Source organism: Stomoxys calcitrans, chromosome 3, assembly GCF_963082655.1.
Source record: "Stomoxys calcitrans chromosome 3, idStoCalc2.1, whole genome shotgun sequence".
In the NCBI taxonomy this organism is placed as follows: Eukaryota; Metazoa; Arthropoda; class Insecta; order Diptera; family Muscidae; genus Stomoxys; species Stomoxys calcitrans.
Window position 1 is genome coordinate 182,164,541 of NC_081554.1, and position 21,695 is coordinate 182,186,235.

At 37.8% G+C, this 21,695-nt stretch overlaps 1 protein-coding gene across 2 annotated transcripts; it reads left to right on the plus strand.

Moving 5' to 3' along the window:
- Window positions 1-960: 960 nt before the first annotated feature.
- On the plus strand, window positions 961-21,405 carry LOC106085840 (protein obstructor-E). Of its 2 annotated transcripts, none has more exons than XM_013250276.2 (2): window positions 961-1,105; window positions 20,630-21,405. In XM_013250276.2, exons 1-2 carry the CDS (start codon window positions 1,051-1,053, stop codon window positions 21,277-21,279), a joined length of 705 nt encoding a protein of 234 aa, XP_013105730.2. In that variant the 5' UTR covers window positions 961-1,050; the 3' UTR covers window positions 21,280-21,405. The 2 variants fall into 2 exon arrangements, with proteins under 2 accessions (XP_013105730.2, XP_059221015.1); XM_059365032.1 differs by lacking the exon at window positions 20,630-21,405 and adding an exon at window positions 18,038-18,928.
- Window positions 21,406-21,695: the final 290 nt, after the last annotated feature.

The following is a 21,695-nucleotide window of genomic DNA, read 5'->3' on the forward strand; positions in this document are numbered from 1 at the left end:
AATCGATCTCTCTATTTTACTTTTTGAGCCCCCAAAGGGCGCAGTTCTAATTCGAATTGGCTGACATTTTACACAGGTCTCCAACAAATATTGTAATTTAATTGTAGTCCAAACCGGACTATACCTTGATATCGCTCGAATAGCAGAGCAAATCTTTTCTTATATCCTATTTTGCCTAAGAAGAGATGCCGGGAAAAGAACCCGACAAATGCAATCCATGGTGATGGGTTCCCAAGATTCGACCCGGCCGTATTTAGCACGCTTTTACTTTTTTCTAATTTCACTATTGTAAACATTCACTATTTAGATATTAGATAGTGCCTTTCCTTGAAATTTTCATTTGAATTTCTCGAATACAAAAATTAAAAAAATATATTTTTAATATTTTGTCATATATTTAGAACGCTATACGGAATTGATTAGCCGCTGCAACTCAAACGCAAGACCTTCAAATAAAAATTCAATCAAAATCAATCTTCAAATGTGACAGGCTTACAACGAATGAAATTAACATAGCATAATATGGCATGTTATAGCTTTGAATTGATCAAAAAACGAATATTCAAAATCTTTAAAAGATTTATTAACTGTCTGGTTTCGTACCAATCTCCAAATAAACTGGAAATATAAAGGTGTGATATTTTGTTCCACCAGCTTGTTCTATCTTCAATGCGTTTAGTGCGAAAAAATTTCAATAAAAGCCACATTGTGAAAAACCCAATATCTTAAGAAGAAACAAGTAAAAACATGTTCGTGTTGTGTTGTTTACGCATTTTCGAAGCTGCCCGTCTTCTGTACTTAAAGGTTGACTAATTTGTTTGCAGCATCGTCACCAATATGATCATCATCTTCTCATTGCTTGAAATTGTATTTTATTTTTTATTGTTTTTGCATGAGCTTTTTTTCTCATCACTTTTAGTGAATCTAGAGATTACCTGCTATAGCGGGCGTTGCTTTTTTAATATCAGTCTTAAGCAGAAGCTCGTGCCATATACAACGTTGTAAAATAAGCGCTTGAAGAAAAAAAGGATTTTATTAAGGATATAGAAAATGGCTAAAATTATTTTAAGTGCTATGGTGTGTTTGGCCATGTTTGGCTCTATGGGTTAGTATTTTTTTTTAATAAATATTGAAATAAGAGGAGAAAACAAAAAAAAAATTTTGTTAAATGTCAAAAGTGTATGTTAAGAAAACAAAAGACTTAAGACACGAACCCGTTGTATTAAACTGTGCTTATTTAATAGGATTAAATATAAAAAAAAATTCTTTTATTGAAAAATTAAACTGATGGTGACGATTTGAAGACAGTGTGTGTGTTGAAATAATTAAAAAAAAAAAACTATTTTTAGAAACATTTGTGTTATAGTGCCAAGGTATTTATGTGTGATTGATATAAATTACAACCGTATATTTCTTGAACTATGATATTTTTCAAACAGAACTTATAAGACCTATATTCAACAATTTCGCGAGTGCTCTAGTAATTAATAATTTATTAATGTCATGTGGTCATTTGGCTAAAAAGTTAAACAATATAAGTGCCTTTATCTGAATCGGGGGAGAGCCACCTCCCCAAGATACTTGGTTCTGACAAAATATCAGCATCGTGGTCAAATGCCATTTATTTAAACCCCATATTGCCATTGGTTTTGGGGGAGTTTACAGGATGAGGCGTCCCCCAAACACATGACCCCAAAATAGGTTATCAAATTCGTTTTCTAATCTCAAATACCTTTCATTTGAGCCACATATTGGCATGGTCGAAAAATGTTTACACATTGGGGGGGGGGGTGTTTTGGGGAAGGGGTGATGCCCTAAATATATGGTCCTACATTTGGATATCAAATTCGTATTCTACTCCCAAATAACTTTATTTGAGCCCCATATTGGGATGGTTAGTAAAAAATTGCTGTTTGTAGGGTATTTTGGGAAAGGGGTAGAGCCCCAGACAATTGGTCCCGAAAATGGATATCAATTCTTGCTCTACCCCCCAAAAACCTTTCATTTAAACTCCACATTGACATGGTCGGTAAATATGCAAGATTTAGGGGTGTTTTGGGGATTGGGATGGTCCCCCAAATACTAAGCCCAGAAAATATATCAGCAACGTGCTCTATTCTCATATATATCTATATATCATTTATTTGAACCCCATATTGCCATTGCCCTCAAAATTGGATATCAAATTCGTTTTCAAATTTCATTTAAACTCCTTAATGCAAAAGTCCACAAATATGTCCGGTTTGGGGTAGTGGCTCTAAAAACTATGAATATTTAGTCCCACTCTCTTTAAGACCCAAATTGTCTTGGTGAGCAAATATGTCCTATTTGGGGGTATGTTATGGTGGTGGGACTTCCGCTAGACAGTTGGCCCCTAATTTTGATATCAGATACGTGGTCTACTCCCACATACCTTTAATTTGAGCCCTATATTTCCATAGTCGGCAAATATGACCGGCTTGGGGGTGTTTTGTGGGATGGGTGACCACTCAGTGAGTTGGCCTTGAAAATATAAATCGGATTCGTGGTCAACTCTAAAAACCCTCTTATTTGAGCCTCATATTGCAATAGTCAGAAAATACTTACTATTTGGGTGGTGTTGTGGGGGTGGCGTGGCCCCATAGACACTTTTCCCGAATATTGATATCAAAGTCGTGCTTTACTCCCAAAGACCTTTCATTTGAGCCCCATATTGCTATGGTCGTAAATTTTTGTCCCTTTGGGGGATGTTTTTGGTGAGAGGCGGCCCCCCAAACATTTGGTCCCATATTTGGATATCAGATTCGTATTCTACTTTTAAATACCTTTTATTTAAGCCCCATATTCCCATGGTCAGTAAATAAGTCCAGTTTGGGTGGTGTTTTGGGGAAGGGGTGGACCCCCAGAAACGTGGTCCCACATTTGGATATCAGATTCGTATTCTACTCGCAAATACCTTTCATTTGAGTCCCATATTGCCATGGTCGGTACATATGACCGATTTAGGGGTGTTTTGGGGCTTGGGGTGGTCCCCCTAACACTTGGTCCGGTCCGACAATTGGATATCAGATACGTTTTCTTATCCTAAATACTTTTCATTTGAGTCCCATATTGTCGTGATTGGTCTAAATATATGTTTGGTAGATTTTAGGGTGGGGCAGCCCCCCACGGTACCCCATCCGAAATTTGGATATCAAATTTTTATTTTTAGGGTACTATATGAGAGCACACAAAACTTCGCTTAAATCGTACCACCCATCTCCGAGATCTGGCGTTTCTGAAAATTAGGGTAAGGGGGAGGGTACGCCCGTAAGCGTTCTTGTTGTCATCTTGGCGATGCTGTTCAGATTCTTGAGCATCTTTATAAATTGTAGACAAATTCTGAAGATACGTAGAAATTTGGGGTAAAAAGTTTTCGCCTTCTACAATGGACCGTAGATCTTTATTAACGTCATCAATGGTTCTTAGTTCACGTCCAAATGTTAGGAATGCGGCAGTAAACCCTGTTGTCTGGCATTTGGCGGTATTCATGGCGAATCGAATAGCACTGAGGTGATTGGCCCATGCATTGTGGTGACACTGCACTCAGATTGCCAACTGTGCCTTCATATCACGATTTTTGCGTTCAACTGGGTTGGCTTGTGGGTGGTAGACCGGTGTGAATTGTTGTTGTATTTTGAAGCAAAATGTTACTTGTTGCATTATGGCAGAAATAAATTGGACACCATTATCAGTTTTAAGTCGCCTTGGTACTCCATAGCGTAGAAAGACCTCCTCGATAAGTAACTTAGCACACATTTCGGCGGTAGCTTCTTTAAGTGGAAATAGCTCAATCCATCGGGATGCAACATCTTCAGCTATTAGGATCCACTGATATCCTTCATCTGTTGTGGGCAACGGGCCAAAGAGGTCAACAGCTAGCACTTCAAATCGTTGTTTGCAACTCGTGGTTTTCATAAGACCTGCTGGTTTGACATTAGATGCCTTAAACCGCTGGCATTCAATACAAGATTTAGTATATTTTGTTATTTCGGCTCTCATGCCTGGCCAAAAATATCTACTAGCAATTCTTTGTATAGTTCGTTCTGCACCATAGTGTCCTGCCGTACTTTCATCATGATATATCTTTAATATATCAGATCGTTCATGTTCTGGAACTACTAATTGCGCTTCATCTGATTCATCATTATTATATCGATACAATACTCCATCGTTCATAACATAGCCACGATTGAGCCAGTGGCTGAGGTTTTCATCCTCGCTTTCTATGCATGTTATGATTTGTTTTAAAAGGTCGTCCTTCATCTGTTCTTCACGTACGTTTTCAGGATTTTTGTGGGGAAAATCGATCTGAAAGCTAAATAGATTAACGGCATCAGGTTCTTCAACATTTCCATTGGGTCTAGATAGCATATCTGCTACAGAATTACTTTTCCCAGGGGTATATTCAACGCGAAGGTTGTATTGCTGAATTTGTAGGGCCCATCTGGCTAAACGACCAACTGGACACTTCATAGTGAGCAGCCACTTTAGGGGCTGATGGTCGGTCATCAGTATTATTTCAGCGCCTTCAATGTATCCCCGAAACTTTGCGCATGCCCATACAATTGCGAGTGCTTCTCTTTCCGTCGTTGAATAATTTCTTTCCGCATTTGAAAGCAATCTGCTTATGTATTCAATAGGGTGTTCATCGGGCCCCTCCCCCTGGATTAGCACCGCACCGAGTGCAAAAGAACTTGCATCCGTCTTTATAATAAAAGGAATTCCATCTCGAGCTTGTCGTAGAACAGGAGGGGTTATAAGCTTTCTCTTTAATTCTTGAAAAGATTTTCTTTGAATATCTCCCCATAACCAGGATGAACCTTTTTTGGTTAGATCTGTAAGGGGCTTGGCTATCTGGGCGTAGTTATCAATAAACTTTCTGTACCAAGAACAAGTTTGAATGAAAGATATTAGTTCCTTCACATTTTTCGGCTCCCTTTTCTCGGATATTGCTAAAGTCTTTGCTGAATCAATCGCAATGCCATCCAGTGTTAGAATATGACCTAGGTATTTAACTTCGCGGCAACAGAATTTGCATTTCGACCTGTTTATTCGAAGTTTAAATTGCTCTAAACGAAAAAACACCAGATTCAAGTCGCGTAAATGATCATTAAAAGTTGGGGAACAGATAATAAGATCATCCAAGTAGGCTAATATAAGCATATCCTTTAATCCGATTTTGAACCGATCAATCAATCGTTGAAATGTAGCTGGGGCATTTCTCAAACCAAAAGGCAGCCTTGTGAATCGAAATAGTCCAAAAGGTGTAATGAAACAGGTCTTGTCTCGATCTTTTTCATTCACAGCGATTTGGTAATAGCCGCTCTGCAGATCCAACGTGGTCATAAACTTGGTGCTCTTTGCAGCATGAAGAAGGTCATCAATACGTGGCAGTGGATACCTATCTGGTGTGGTTATATTATTTAATTTTCTGTAGTCAACACAAACTCGTATACCACCATCTCTTTTTGGCACCATTACGACAGGCGAGGCCCATGCAGATTCACATTCTTCGACTATACCCAATTCCAGCATTTGGTCTACTTCTGTTTTAAGTTCTCTTGTTTTAGCAAAGGACAGTCTGTATGCAGCTGAAGCTATGGGCTGATGATTGTCCGTATTTATGAAATGTTCCATGTACGGAGTTGGTTCGCAAGTCTCCAGCAAGTTTAAATTTAACGGTAACAAATCCGGAAACTCAAAATGTACGCCAGGATCGTCTTCAAAACACCAATATCCTTGGCCCATATTTAGAATAATTGCTGCCTGTTCTAGGAAATCTGCCCCTAATAATGTTCTATTGTCCGGAGCATTGGGCAGTATAACAAACTGTATGTTAAATGATTTTCCTCCTATTGCAATTTTACACACCGTGGACAAACATTCTTGGACGGATCTACTTCCGTCGGCCAAAGAAATCTCCATTCGAACTTTATTGTAAATGCAATCATGAAAATCCATAATTTTCTTTAGGTTCGCACTGGCTATACTGGTTCGAGCTCCAGTATCGAGATAAGCTTGCCCAGGGACACCGAACATCTGAATGTTGGCAACTGGAATCTCTCTTCCGACTAGGCGCATTGACATATTATTAAAATGGACATGTCCTTCAGGATTCTGCTGCTTTTTAGCACCACTGCAATTTGGGCAATTAGCACGAACATATCCTGGCATATTACATCCATAGCATGCCAATTTTGGTTTGGCCGTGGTCGTTTGGGCTATAACATTAGCTTCTTGCCTGGCCTCGGCATCAAATTTTTCTTTTTTGAAGCAATTGTCTCTTGTATGTCCTTTCTTTCGACAGTATGTGCATCGGACTGGACCACCGACGGACGGATTTTCGGTATTCACAGGTTTACCACGCTCATTAATATATATATACGCCATGCAGGTTTTGGTGGGCAAAACGATTCACGGAGCATTCTCACAACATCTTCAAACTTTCTCGCCTTGTTCTTCACACCACTCCACCACTCAGAAGCGTCCCCCAGCAACAACATCGGCATGCTATTGATAGCATCATCATCTTCTATCTTCTCTACCGTTTTAAAAGTGGTTATAGCTGCTATGAATTCTTCAAGCTTGACAGGATCTCTTTCGCCGTTGTAGCGAGCCGTACAGTGACTATAGGTTCCAGACTTTACATTGGCTTTTGCTACCGCTTGCATAAGCCTTTCAAACTGCTCAGTAGTTAAGGAAGGATTTGTAGACATGGTTAGTCTTTGACTACTACGTAAAGTTTTAGAATTTTTCATTCAAATGGGGTTAACACAGGCCACTAGGGTTGGGCGCCAAATTTATAGAGGTTTTATTGCGTAGACAGGTTTACCAAAATATCAGCCTTAGTAAATCAAACCCGCAACAAGATTTCTCAACGAATGTTTCCAAAAAGATCAAGACAGACTTAAGCATTGCAGTGCCTTTTATAGGAAACCATGTTTGAGATAAACAATATTACTTAAGCATATTTCAATAAGAGTAAAAGAAACTGTTCCTGAGAAACATTACTATTAAATTATTGTCTCACAAGCGAGAATGTAATGACTGTAAAAATTACAATAACAACAGGCACAAAAAGACTCTATTACATTGCGTTACATTGCAAAAGTAACACTCAATGAGTTTCTCACTCTATCTCTCTCTCTTTTTTAAAACTGGGAACAGTCATGCGCATTAGATCACATTCTTCTTGATCAACCAGGAACAGTCATGAGAACACAAGCACATTCTTTCTTGATCAACGAAATTTGACTCAAAATAAATCTAACACACTGCAATGCAAAAGTATGTGTTAAAGTAAATTAAAGACGTTAACATTTAATAATATGAAAGAAAAACACAATGAACAAGTAAAAAATATTAATATATAACTGCTACAGTACTCTATTTTCACCATGGGGTCATTATGCACCATCTGTGAAAATTTGAAGAAAATCGTTTCAGCCGTTTCTGAGTCTATAAGGAACACACAAACATACAAACAAACAAACCTACAAGCAAACACAAATTGATTTTTATATATAAGATTCTGCTTTCATAAGTACCCATACCTCGGAACCATATAACAACACGGATAGTATCAGTTTCTTGTATAGTGTAACTATCGTCTGTATAGAGGTGGCCTTGTTTCTAAAACTGTGCCGAGTACAGTCTAAATCGGTCCAGAACCTGATATAGCGTCCACATAAACCGAACTCCTATTTGACTTCCTGGAGGCCGCAATTTTTCCCAATTTGGTTGAAATTTTGCATTTAGTGTTCCAGTATGACTTTCAACAACTGTGCCAAGTACGATCAAAATTAGTGTATAACCTGACATAGCTCCCATATAAACCGAATTCCCGATTTGATTTCTTGAACCCCCGGAAGCCACAATTTTCATCCGATTTGGCTGAAATTTTCCACATAGTGTTTTGTTATGACTTCCAACAACTGTGCCAAGTACGACTTAAATCGTTCAAGGACCTGATATAGCTCCCACATAAACCGATCTCCTGATTTGACTTTTGAGCCCCTGGAAGACTCAATTTTGACCGATTTTGCTGAAACTTTGCACATGGAGTTCCGTTATGACTCTCAACAATTTTGCCAAGTACAGTCCAAATCGGTCAATAATCAGATATAGCTCCCATATTTTAGCAGAATCCATGGTGGTGGGTATCCAAGATTCGGCCTGGACGAACTTAGCACTCTTTTACTTGTTATACACTACACACCACTGTGCTGCAGCGTATTATAGATTTGTGCATTTGTTTGCAACGCTTGGAAGGAGAAGAGCTAGACCCATCAATAAGTACACGGATCGTCTTAGAATCACATCCTGATTCGATTTAGCTATGTCCGTCTGTCTGTCCACATATTCTTGTAATCAAGGTACAGGTCGCATTTGTTGTCCGATTTTCATAAGATTTTGCATAAAACTCTTTTTTGTCCAAGGACGAGCGCTATTGATTTCGAAAATCGGTCGGAAATCGGTCCAGATTTAGCAATATAGCTCCCATACATATCTTTCATCCGATGTGCGCTTTTAAAGCTGTAGAAGCCACAATTTTGATCCGATCCTTACAAATTTTGGCACAGAGTGTTTTTTTTTTTTTGACGTCCCAATATGTGTACCAAATTTCATTGAAATCGGTTCAGATTTAGATGTAGCTCTCTTATATATCTTTCATCCGATATGCCCTGTTAAAGCTGTAGGAGCCACAATTTTGGTCCGATCTTTACCAAATTTATCAGAAGATGTTTCGTGTGACGTCTTAATACATTTGCAAAATTTCATCTAAATTGGTTAAGATATAGCTCCCATATATAACTTTTATCCGATTTGAGCTATAAAGGGTGTTGAGGGCACAATTTTTGTCCGATCTTTACCAAATTTAGCACGAAGTGCTTTTTGTGACGTTCCAATATGTGTGCAAAATTTCATCGGAATCGGATCAGATTTATATAAAGGGTGATTTTTTTGAGGTTAGGATTTTCATGCATTAGTATTTGACAGATCACGTGGGATTTCAGACATGGTGTCAAAGAGAAAGATGCTCAGTATGCTTTGACATTTCATCATGAATAGACTTACTAACGAGCAACGCTTGCAAATCATTGAATTTTATTACCAAAATCAGTGTTCGGTTCGAAATGTGTTCATTCACCGTAACGTTGCGTCCAACAGCATCTTTGAAAAAATACGGTCCAATGATTCCACCAGCGTACAAACCACACCAAACAGTGCATTTTTCGGGATGCATGGGCAGTTCTTGAACGGCTTCTGGTTGCTCTTCACTCCAAATGCGGCAATTTTGCTTATTTACGTAGCCATTCAACCAGAAATGAGCCTCATCGCTGAACAAAATTTGTCAAAATTTGAACACATTTCGAACCGAACACTGATTTTGGTAATAAAATTCAATGATTTGCAAGCGTTGCTCGTTAGTAAGTCTATTCATGATGAAATGTCAAAGCATACTGAGCATCTTTCTCTTTGACACCATGTCTGAAATCCCACGTGATCTGTCAAATACTAATGCATGAAAATCCTAACCTCAAAAAAATCACCCATTATAGCTCCCATAAATATCTTTCATCCGATATGCCCTTTTAAAGCTGTAGTAGCCACAATTTTGTTTAATAAGATGTTTCGTGTGACGTCTTAATACATTTGCAAAATTTCATCTAAATCGGTTAAGATATAGATATAGCTCCCATATATAACTTTTATCCGATTTGAGCTATAAAGGGTGTTGAGGGCACAATTTTTGTCCGATCTTTACCAAATTTAGCACGAAGTGCTTTCTGTGACGTTCCAATATGTGTGCAAAATTTTATCGGAATCGGATCAGATTTATATATAGCTCCCATATATATCTTTCATCCGATATGCCCTTTTAAAGCTGTAGTAGCCACAATTTTGGTCCTATCCTTACAAAAATTTTTCAGGAGATGTCATTAAAATGTCATTAAAATCGAACCAGATATAGATAAAACTCCCATATATATATCTTTTATGCGTTTCGAAATTTAATACTGTAGAAGCCACAGTTTTCCTACAATCGTTAGAAAATCGTAGAAGGTTCTATTCGATATTTCAATAGGTATGCAAAATAAAAGTCTAACGAAATTTTGATATAAATGCTATATATAAAAGCATTACGTAGACACGGTGGTGTAGGGTATTATATAGTCGGCTCCGCCTGACTTTTGCCTTTCCTTACTGGTTTTTAATTCAGTTTGAATTCATTTCAAGCAAAACAAGAGCTACTAAAATTAATGAAAATCTGTCAATTATACACATGACAAGCAACACTCAAATTGATTAAGCTCTAATTTTACTTTCTAATCGTACTTGAGATGTTTCTATGACAATTTGCATTTTCATGGGGCTGAACACGGAATTTCCGTTGTTAAATTTTCATTACAAAGACTACAACATTTTCCGCATTCAGATGAAAATGAGGAAAATTTGACACATTTTCCAAAACTTATATGACCAATACAAAAAGCAATTAACCCGGAATACCCTGATGTTGCCATATGGCAACGGAAACATTTTGATAAGTTTTTATAGTATTTTAACTATAGAACTGCGATTAGGAAATGTGAATGATTTTGACTGGTAAGAAGTTCGTCTTTCAAACAAATGGTGGTTTGTCAATCTTCGAATAGTAAATATCTCAAAAATAAGTCATGAAAAATTGTTAAAATAGAGATTTACCAAAAAGTTTCAGGGTGATTTGGGTTAATCATAAAATATGTAAAAAAATTTAAAAATTTCACAAAAACAAAAAAAGTCAAGTGAAGCAACCTAATAAACATATTCTACCTCTCGATTATGTGAATGAAATAACCCAAGTGTTAGTTTGAACAATTGCTTTGATTGCTTTAGGAAATGACTCAATTTCAATAGAGGCTTGGGGCTTGTTTTTTTTTTCTGAAAACAACCAGAAAAACGGGCATTTATTGATGACAGCAGCAATTAGCCATAGACTAATGCGCTGGGTGTCAATTAACGTAAATTAAAACCAAAATCAAATCAATAACCTTAAATTTTATATTCATTTACAATGAGATGATAAAAATTCCAGACATACTCATTCATATGAATGCCTAGACCTAATCCGAACGCAGATCTTATGATTTTATTTAGAAAAAATTGTTTCACCACCTAAGAAGACCTTAAAAATTAATAAATTATCAATAGGATGTCTGTAAGATGTATGCATTTTGTTTTGTCATGGGTATTCTAATTTCGAAACGAAAGACTTAAGCAACAAACTTGTTTTCTGTTGTACATCACTTCTATGAAAGACAAACAAATTGTCAATAAATGTTAATGTTATTACCATTGTTGTTTTTGTTTTTGTTATCATCTTCATTGATTCGCATTTGCCATTCAAGGTCATTCGGCCTCACCATCATCATCGTCGTTGGCTTTTGTGTGTGAGTGTCATTTTTTGTTTTGTTTATTTCTTGTTGGCTGTACGCTTTTAATTTCTTTGGTGCCTGTCTCCACACATGGTTTCAGATTTTCATTGCTTTTGCTACTGGCCAATATACAAGCAGAAATCGTTATATTTATTCTTATTTAATGTTAAGCAAGTCTTTAGAGGTTTGTCTTTTGTTTTCTTTTTTTTTTTGGGGGGTTTATTGCATAATTTATAGACACGTTGCCGCTAAACCAGTTTTTTTTTTGTGAGTGAGTGATGTTTTGGACCTGATTTTTTTGAATGGGGGTATTGGTTAAATTTTATGTGGTTTTTAGGCAGAATCATAGCTGCCGGTAAATGTCATTGCTTTTTGTGGCATTCTTCGGCTTCAAAACCAATGCCATAAATTTATCAATTAAAAAGAACTTAAATCGAGTCCATAAAAATTATACTAAAAACAAGTAAGAGCGTGCTAAGTTCGGCAGGGCCGAATCTTATATACCCTCCGCCATAGATAGCATTTGTTGAGTTCTTTGCGCGCTATCTCTTTTGAGGCAAACAAAGAATAATTAATTTTATGCTATTAGAGCTATATCAAGTTAGAATCCGAATCGGACTATAAATGAAGAAGTCCTTGTGTAATATTGGGTTGCCCAAAAAGTAATTGCGGATTTTTCATATAGTCGGCGTTGACAAATTTTTGCACAGCATGTGAATCTGCAATTGCATTCTTTCTTCTGTCAGTTATCAGCTGTTACTTTTGGCTTGCTTTAGAAAAAAGGTGTAAAAAAGTATATTTGATTAAAGTTCATTCTTAGTTTTATTAAAAATGCATTTACTTTCTTTTAAAAAATCCGCAATTACTTTTTGGGCAACCCAATATTTCAATCCATTCGGATTGCGCCTTTTAGGGGCTCAAAAAGCAAAATCGGAAGTTCGGTTTATAAGGGAGCTGTATCAAGCAATAGATCGATTTAGACCCTATTTTACATGTATGTTGAAGGTCATGGGAGAAGCCGGTGTACAAAATTTAAGCCAAATTGAATAATAACTGCGCCCTCTAGAGGCTCAAGAAGTCAAGATTCCAGATCGGTTTATATGGCAGCTATATCATGTGATGCACCGATTTGCACCATACTAAGCACAGTTGTTGAAAGTCGTAACAAAACATCTCATGCAAAATTTCAGCCAAATCGGATGATAATTGCGCCCTCTAGAGGCTCAAGAAGTCAAGATCCAAGATCGGTTTATATATACCAGGTTATTAACCGATTTAAACCATACTTAGCACAGTGGGTGGAAGTGACAGCAAAATACTGCTACATAGGATAAGAATTGCGCTCTCTAAAGGCTGAAGAAGTCAAGACTCAAGATCGGTTTATATGGCAGCTATATCAGCTTATGAACCGATTTGATCCATACTTGCCACAGTTGTTGGAAGTGATGCCAAAACACAATGAGCAAAATTTCAGTTAAATTGAATGAAAATTGCGCCCTCTAGAGGCTCAAGAAGTCAAGACCCAAGATCGGTTTATGTGGCAGCTATACCAGGTTATTAACCGATTTAAACCATACTTAGCCCAGTGGGTGTTAGTGATACCAAAATATGATGAGCAAAATTTCAATCAAATCGAACGACCTCTATAGGCTCAAGAAGTCAAGGTCCAAAATCGGTTTATATGGCAGCTATACCAGGTTATTAACCGATTTAAACCATACTTAGCATAGTGGTTGGAAGTAACACCAAAATGACACGTGCAAAATTATTGCTAAATCGGATAAGAATTGCGCCCTCTAGAGTCTGAAGAAGTCAAGAGCCAAGATTGGTTTATATGGCAGCTATATCAGCTTATGAACCGATTGGAACCATACTTACCACAGTTGTTGGAAGTGATGCCAAAACACGATGAGCAAAATTTCAGCCAAATCGAACAAAATTTGCGCCCACTATAGGCTCAAGAAGTCAAGACCCAAGATCGTTTTATATGGCAGCTGTATCAAAACATAGACCAATTTGGCCCATTTACAATCACAACCGACCTACACTAATAAGTAGTATTTGGGCAAAATTTCAAGCGCATTGCTTTACTCCTTCGACCCTCCACCATCCTTTGGTGGAGGTATAAAAAATTAAATATAAAGGAATAAAAACGTGCTATGTTCAGCCGGACCGAATCTTAGAAACCCACCATCATTTGGCGTACAAAACTTCTACCAACTCAGCCAATAATTTAAGCTTATGGGGCCATAGAAGTCTAATCGGGAGACTGGTTTATATAGAAGCTAAATCAAATTATAGACCGATTTTTACCATACTAACTGCGGATATTATAAGTCATAAAAGAATATCACGTGCAAAATTTTAACCAAATTGGATAAAAATAGCGCCCTCTAGAGGCTATAGAGGTCAAAACGTGAGATCGGCTCATGTGGCAGCTATATCAGGTTATAGACCGATTTGAATCGTATTTGGAGCGGTTGTTGGAAGTCCCAACAGAACACAACTTGAAAGATTTCAGCCAAATCGGATAAGAATTGTGGCTGCCCGGGGTTTGAGATCAGAAATCGGTAGATCGGTTGGTAGCTGTATCAGGTTATACACCGATTTAAACCATATTTATTGAAGATATTGAAAATCGTGGAAAAAACACAACTCTCAATGGCAAATTTGCTCATAAACATTCCTTTGAGGAACTGGGGCAAACTTCTCACATATCAATGAGTGCAGTCTAAGCTCAATAATAAGGGGAGGTCCCTTTATAGCCGAACCCGAACGGCGTACCTCAGTGCGACACCTGTTTGGGGAGAAGTTTATATATAGCAAAGTACCTCACAAATGTTGCCAGCATTAGGAGGGAAAATGTTTTCTGATTTGCTCGCGGGTAATAATTATTGCGGATTCTAGGGGCCTACGAAGTCCAGTCGAAGGCCCATTATATATGGGACCTTTATTCAAATCTGAACCGATATTTCCCATTGCCAGTCCCCAACTATCTCTCGGAGATGGGTGCATCCATGTAAGCGGAATTTTTTAAGTTTCTTTATAGTAAGCCATAAACACAAACTGGCATGAAACTGGGGTCCAATTACAGTGGGGGACGACCTAACCCAAAAGCCATTCAAACGGATATGTTTACGATTGGAACAATATGGGTATCAAATGAAAGATGCTTAAGAGTAGAGTACTAAATTGATATAAAAATTTGTCCCCAAATGTTTGATGACCCGCCCACTTCCAAAAAACCGCTCAAAAATGGCATGTTTACTGATTGGTTCAATATGAGTATCAAATGAGATGTAAATGGAAGTAGTAGTCAACACTCAGGGGATGTCCCCTATAAATGCAGGGCATTGAGTTGGCGATTAGGTTTAATTAGATTAAAGATTGGAGGGGAGAAAGAGGAAGCAGTGTTTATTTTCCTTTTAAATATTTCAACGTCAATATTGGCGGGAAAGATATTAGCCGGATGTCAATTCCATATCCGAATGGTTCAGGCGAAAAAATAATTCTCTTGGTAATGCATGGTTCGATCAACTGGCCAATCTATTACAAACGGGTGTGAGTTCCTAGCAATTCTTGTATTCCTGGTGAACTCCTTACGTCAGGAATATGAAGACCGATATCCCCGGAACACACACCATGAAAGTAACGATAGAGCAGTACAATGCTACCCAAATTCCGACGATGTTCAAGAGAGGCAATAGAGTTGGATACCTTACGGTCCCCATTCAACACCATCGCTCCCGCCCAAATAAGAGAGCGTTATATTCCATCTTCGGCCTGATGTATATAGTATAGATATTGAGAAGATCAGAAGAGGTGAACTACTGCTTCCACCGCTTAAGAAAGCCCAAACACTTGAATGCTTCTTTCGACACTACGCAAACGTGTGTTGACCAACGGACATCACTCTCTATCTTCATGCCCAGAACATCAAGAGCATCTGACTGCTCAATGTCTATACCGTTGAAAGATAATGACGATTGTAGTGGGTCAGTGAATCTCTTATGAGACAAGAAACAGGACTGCGTCTTCTGTGCCTTATTTTACCCTACTCGGAAATGGCTGAAAAATCCAGGAAGAGCGTTTCATCCATAATGCGCCTCTTGTCCCTAATTTTTTTGAGGACTGGGCCTATGGTCGAACGAATATGAATGACACAGGCTACTGTCATCGGCAAATGAGTAGACTGGATTCGAAGTCTGACTCAATAGATCGTCAATGAAAATAAGGGAAAAGGAAAGAACAGAGTCTTCTGGCACACCTGCGGTCAACGTATACCCATCGGATGAGAACCCAACTACAACCTCTCGAATAGTGCGATCTCTGAGAAAATGCCTTAGGGAGAAGGCGGGATAATATGAGACATGGATAAAAGGTCTTTGGCAGTAGAGTATGAATTGAGTATTAATATTAGGGACCGGAGGCCACCGTAGCGCAGAGGTTAGCATGTATGCCTATGACGCTGAACGTCTGGGTTCGAATCCTGGCGAGACCATCAGAAGAAATTTTCAGTGATGGTTTTCCCCTCCTAATGCTGGCAACATTTGTGTGGTACTATGCCATGTAAAACTTCCCTGCAAAGAGGTGTCGCACTTCAGCATGCCGTTCGGACTCGGCTATAAAAAGGAGGCCCCTTATCACTGAGCTTAAAAACTTTAATCGGACTGCACTCAATGATATGTGAGAACTTAGGGATCAAGCTCTTCAACAAGTGTATCGCACCCATAAGGGAATCCAAGAAATGGCGTTGGACCTAGGGACCAAGCACCAAATATACATGTTGATCAACCGGAACCATATGGTACTCAAATGACAAGTGAAAGTAGAGTAAGACATTGATATCTAAATTTAGAACAAAATTCTGGCCTACCAAAGAAAAAACGAACCCAAGAAAAACCCAGCATGTCCGCCTTTCGGGACCAAATAGAACTGAGCATATAAAAGTCGGATTTATTGCCCGATTTCGCTGAAATCTGGCACATCAAATTATGTGAGGCCCCTCGACATCCATACCAAATATGGTATAGATGATCGCCTGATTTGAGGTCTTGGGTCCATAAAATGCACATTTATTACCCAACTTCGCGACAAAATGGGACTGAGCATAAAAAAGGTCGAATTTTATATCCGATTTCGCTGAAATCTGGCACAAAGAATAATGTTAGGCCTCTCAACATCCATGTCGAATATGGTTCAGATCGGTCTTCATTTGGATATAGCTGTCATATATATGCTGATCTCCCGATATGAGGACCCATAAAAGGCGCATTTATTACCCGATTACCCGAATATGGTTCAGAACGATCTATGTTTGGATATTGCTGTCATATATACTGATCTCCCGATTTAAGTTTAGGGGCCTCCAAAAGGCGCTTTTATTAGCCGATTTCGCTGAAATTTGTCACAACGAGTTATGGTAGACCCCCCGACATCAGTGCCGAATATAGTTCAGATCGGTCTATATATGGATATAGCTGCCATGTTTACTGATATCCCGATAAGGGGTTAGGTTATTGTGATTTCGACAGACAGACTGACGGACGGACTGATCTCCCGTTTTAAAGTCTTGGGCCCATTGCTAACGTATTGTAAACACAAAAGTGCGTTCATTACCCGATTAAGCTGAAACATGTTATATGGTTCACATCGGTTTATAATTGGGTATAGCTGATATGTATACCGATCTCCTGATTTATGGTCTTGGGCCCATGAAATAGGCACCCGATTTCGCAGAAATTTAGCATAATGAGTTGCGATTAGCCCCTCAATTACCATGCCGATAATGGTTCAGATCGGTCACTATGCTGCCATGCATAACGATCTCCCGATTTATGGTCTTGGACCCATGAAATGCTCATTCATCACCCGCTTTCAGCAATCTTACGATTTAAGGTTTTGGGCCCATTTAAGGTGCTTTTATTACCCGATTCGCTGTAATTTGGCACAGCGAGTTGTGTCAAAGGGGCCTTTGACATTCGTGCCGAATATGGCTCAGATCGGTCTATATATGGATATAGCTGTCATATATACTAATCTCCCAATTTAAGGTTATGGGCCCGCAAAAGGCGATTTTATTTCATGATTTCACTGAAATTTGGCACAGCTATTTGTGTTAGGTTACTCGAAACCCATCCCGAAAATGGTCCATATCAGAATACATTTAGATATAGCTGCCATGTTTACTGATCTCCCTCTTTGGGGTCTTGGGCCCACAAAAAGGGCTTTTATCACCCAATTTCGCTGGGATTTGGCACAGTGAGTTGGGTCTTTCAACAAACGTTACATCCAATATTGATGCTATGGGTTCATAAATGGTGCGGTTTTTCTTAAGAAAATTGAGTGTCCACCCTAAGCATTTAAACCCAAATATTTAATAAATGATATGTGTTTCTTGTTTGGGTACCAAATAGGTACAAACACTATCATACTTTCCTATTTCAATTTGGCGTTGTGTTTAGTGACATTTATGGTAACCAAAAGAAAAAAAAAAGATGTTAATTTTTACATTCACATTATATTAGGTAAGCCTTGCCAAATGAAGTTTATTAATGCGTCCTTTTTATTCTCTCGTTTTTTGATATTTCTTACAGCATATGCTGCGGGTGGTTGTTCTTCACCCAATGGCACCGCTCCTGTATCGGGCTCTTGCGATGCCTATATTCAATGCACAAATGGTGTAGCTGAAGAAAAACTCTGCCCAGATGGTTTGTTGTACAATGAGAAATCCACCGGTTATCCTTGCGGCTATCCCATTGAGGTTGAGTGTAGCCAACCAACGGCACGCCTACAAGAAGCCCAAGCCACCGAAGAGTGTCCCCATCAATTTGGCTACTATCAAATGGGTGATTCCAAGAATTGTGGTCAATTCAAAAATTGTGCGTCCGGACGTGGTTACATTTTCGATTGCCCCGATGGTTTGGCTTGGAATCCCGAAACCTACAAATGCGATTGGCCCGATCTAGTTGAGGCTTGTGATGCTGAAGCCTACTTGGGATTCAAATGTCCACCACTACCGGCCCGTTCAGATTTGTTGGGTGAACCAGAGCAGGAATATTTCTTCTATCCCTCTCCCCAAAATTGCCAACAATATTTCTTGTGTGTTGAAGGACGTCCCAGACGTATATCATGTGACGGTGATATGGCCTTCAATGAGGAATTGAAACAATGTGATGACATTGACAATGTACCCAATTGTAGTCCTGAGATTAAGCAAAAGGGAGCAGAGATTAAAAATGCTCGTTTAGCTGCAGCCAAGTCTAAGCCTCGTTCATAAAGCGCTAGAAGATGAAGAAAAGAGAAGAGCAGAACATATTTTTGTTACATTTATTTTGTATGACTTTTTCTAGTCCATAGTGAAAATTTTAATAATGCAAACAGAGCAACACACTCACACACACACACATACAGAATATCTTACTTTTATAAGCATAATTGGCCATATACAAAAGAAATGCGCGTAAATAAATGACAATGATAACAAATTCGTTTTTTTTATATTCATTTGACAATTGTTAATGGGGGAATGAAAATAAATCAAGTTCGTTGCTTAAGTCTTTTGTTTATTTCGATGTAATTTACTGTATTTAAAAAAAAATTTAAAATTAAGCATGTTTATTTTTTAAGTCTTTTGTTTTACTGTCATTTTTTTACATTCGAAGTAATTAAAATTAATTTCTTAAATATTTTAATTCAAAGAATTTATCATCAAAAATTTTTCTTATTTTGAAAACCAAGTTCGTTTCCTATGTCTTTTGTTTTAACGAGGGTCAGGCGTTCATGGGCCTGAGGCGCTTCGGTAACCGAATAGGTAGCTTGCTCGGCTTACCAGTGAGGGTTCGTGGCAAGAGGCCGTGCCTTCTGATGCTACTGTGGAATCACAATGGACTAAAAATTGTCTAAGCGAGTCTGTAAAAGACTGCCACTCGACCTGACCCTCGACCCTCCCTTGTCCAATTTAGATGAAATTTCATATATTCATAATTAATATAGCATATATAGCATAGTCATTAAAAAAAATAAACAATTAAAAAATTTTCATTAAATTAAACAAAAAATTTTTAAAAAAAATTTTAAAAAAAAATTTTAACAAAAAATTTTTAAGTTAAGAAAAAAACTAAAGGAAATCAAAATATTTCCCTAGTTACTATGTATTAACTGTAAACAACAAAATATTTTCTTAGTATGTGTTTTTGACCATATAGCGAAGAAAAGTTGATCTTAATGCCTTTGACTTAAATTGGTAGTTGTAGTTAAAAGTAGTAAGGCATCGCCTTAATTGCAGTTTTTTAATATAAAAACCACTTAGTGCAACAAGTCACTAAAATGGTTCCCAGGGATCTCACTACAAAGGATGAAAATGGATTATGAAAATTTGTGGCTTGAGGTATATAAAATTGCAGACCTTTGACAAGCCAATTTTCACCCAAAACATGACCTTATATGACGGGAAAAAATTTTTTTAACAAGTTTCATTAGTCCACTTTACGGCAATATCTCTGTCCTAACTCAAGCAAGATTTTTTTTTATTTTTGAGTATTTTTCTACCCACTCGTCGTGGGTTCCTTCTTTAAGACTTTTGATCAAAGTCCTTTTTTGAAGTAATTGATCAAAATATTTTAAATATTATATATTTTTCAAAAATTATTTTCATTGGTTTTCGAAAACCAAGTTTGTTTCTTAAGTCTTTGTTTCAATGTATTTTTTTAGGATAACGAAGTTTCTTGCTTAAGTCTTTGGTTTGTAAGCCCCCCTTTTCTATCATCAATCTTGTGTTCAATATCAAGTTCGTCTCTTAAGTCTTTTGTTTGAATGTAGTTTTAACAGAGCTAGTTAAAGTGAGATTAGTTTAGGTTAGAGTAGCAGTTTATTTTCGAGACAGACTCACTCACTAAAATTAGTCCATTGTGATGACACAGTAGCAACAGAGCAGGCCGCTAGAAGGAATCGAACACAGCAGAGCTCCTGTCCTTGTTCTTTTCAAACACCAAGTTCGTTTCTTAAGTCTTTCGTTTCATTATTATTTTGCTCTTGACGTTTTTAAAGTTTGTTTCCTAAGTCTTTTATTCTCATTTGTGTTTTAAGTCTTTTGTTTCAATGCAACTGCTTTAAGTAATGAAAGTTTGTTTCCTTAGTCCTATGTGTTACCAATAATTAATCTTCTTTTTTAAATCTTTTCTCCAAAGCTTTAGCCGCCTCCTCCTGCCCTGAACCCAATGGCCGTTTTGCCGATCCCGAACAGTGTGATGCTTATATCCAATGTACTGAGGGTGTGCCAGAGGACAAACTCTGCCCCGATGGCTTGCTTTTCCATCAGCGTACCAAATCGACCGGAGAATGCACATATTTACCCTTTACCGTCTGCAAAGATCGCACTCGCCTTCAACCAGCCAATGCTACGGAAAATTGCCCTCGGCAATTTGGTTTCTATCCCATAGGAGATCCTGCCAAATGTGGTGTTTACCACAATTGTGCTCATGGCGAAGCCACACTCACTAAATGCCCCGATGGTTTGGCCTTCAATATCGACACCTATCAATGTGATTGGCCCGATCTAGCTAAGGATTGTAATGCTGAGGCCTTCTTGGGTTTCGTTTGCCCACCATCCGAAGAAGATGAGGGCAAGACAAATGTCGATGTTACACCCGAAGGTGAATTGCGTTACTTCCCACATCCCAACAGTTGCAAGAAATACTTTGTGTGTGTCAATGGCCATCCTCGTTTGTATACTTGTGGTCGTTATCTGGCCTTTAATCCTGAGTCCAAATTGTGTGATTTCTATCGCAATATTCCAGAATGCTATGCCCGTTTGAAGGATAGAAAAGAAAAGCAATGAGCTGCAGAAAAGTAAAAAAAAATATTTCTACACTGTTTCAAATTGTAATAAAATAAAAAGTTATAACAACTGTTTTAGTCATGCTTATATTTAAGTCTTACATTTTTATGCTCATTTGTTAAGGTGTAGAAATTTCTCAAAAGAAAAAAGTATTTGTTTTGTAAATATTTGTTAGTTAATTTTTTTATAAATAAATAATAAAGTAAACAAACTTAAAATTGTCGTATTTTACTCCCATAAGGAAGGTGTTAGGTCATTGAGAAATACAGGAAGTAACAGCAATTTCAAACTCGCATAGTTTTATTGATATCATTACTGTCAATCTTAACATGTTATTTGAAAAAAAAATACACAGGATTAGCGCAAAAACCCATTCTTTTGCCATTAGCTTCACTACTGCGGACTCAACACAAAAA

Excerpts from the sequence above, each read along its gene's own strand:
- LOC106085840 (XM_059365032.1), top strand. The coding sequence starts at position 1,051 with ATGGCTAAAATTATTTTAAGTGCTATGGTGTGTTTGGCCATGTTTGGC. Across the intron at positions 1,106-18,037 it reads GGCCATGTTTGGCTCTATGG|CATATGCTGCGGGTGGTTGT; the intron begins GTTAGTATTTTT and ends TATTTCTTACAG.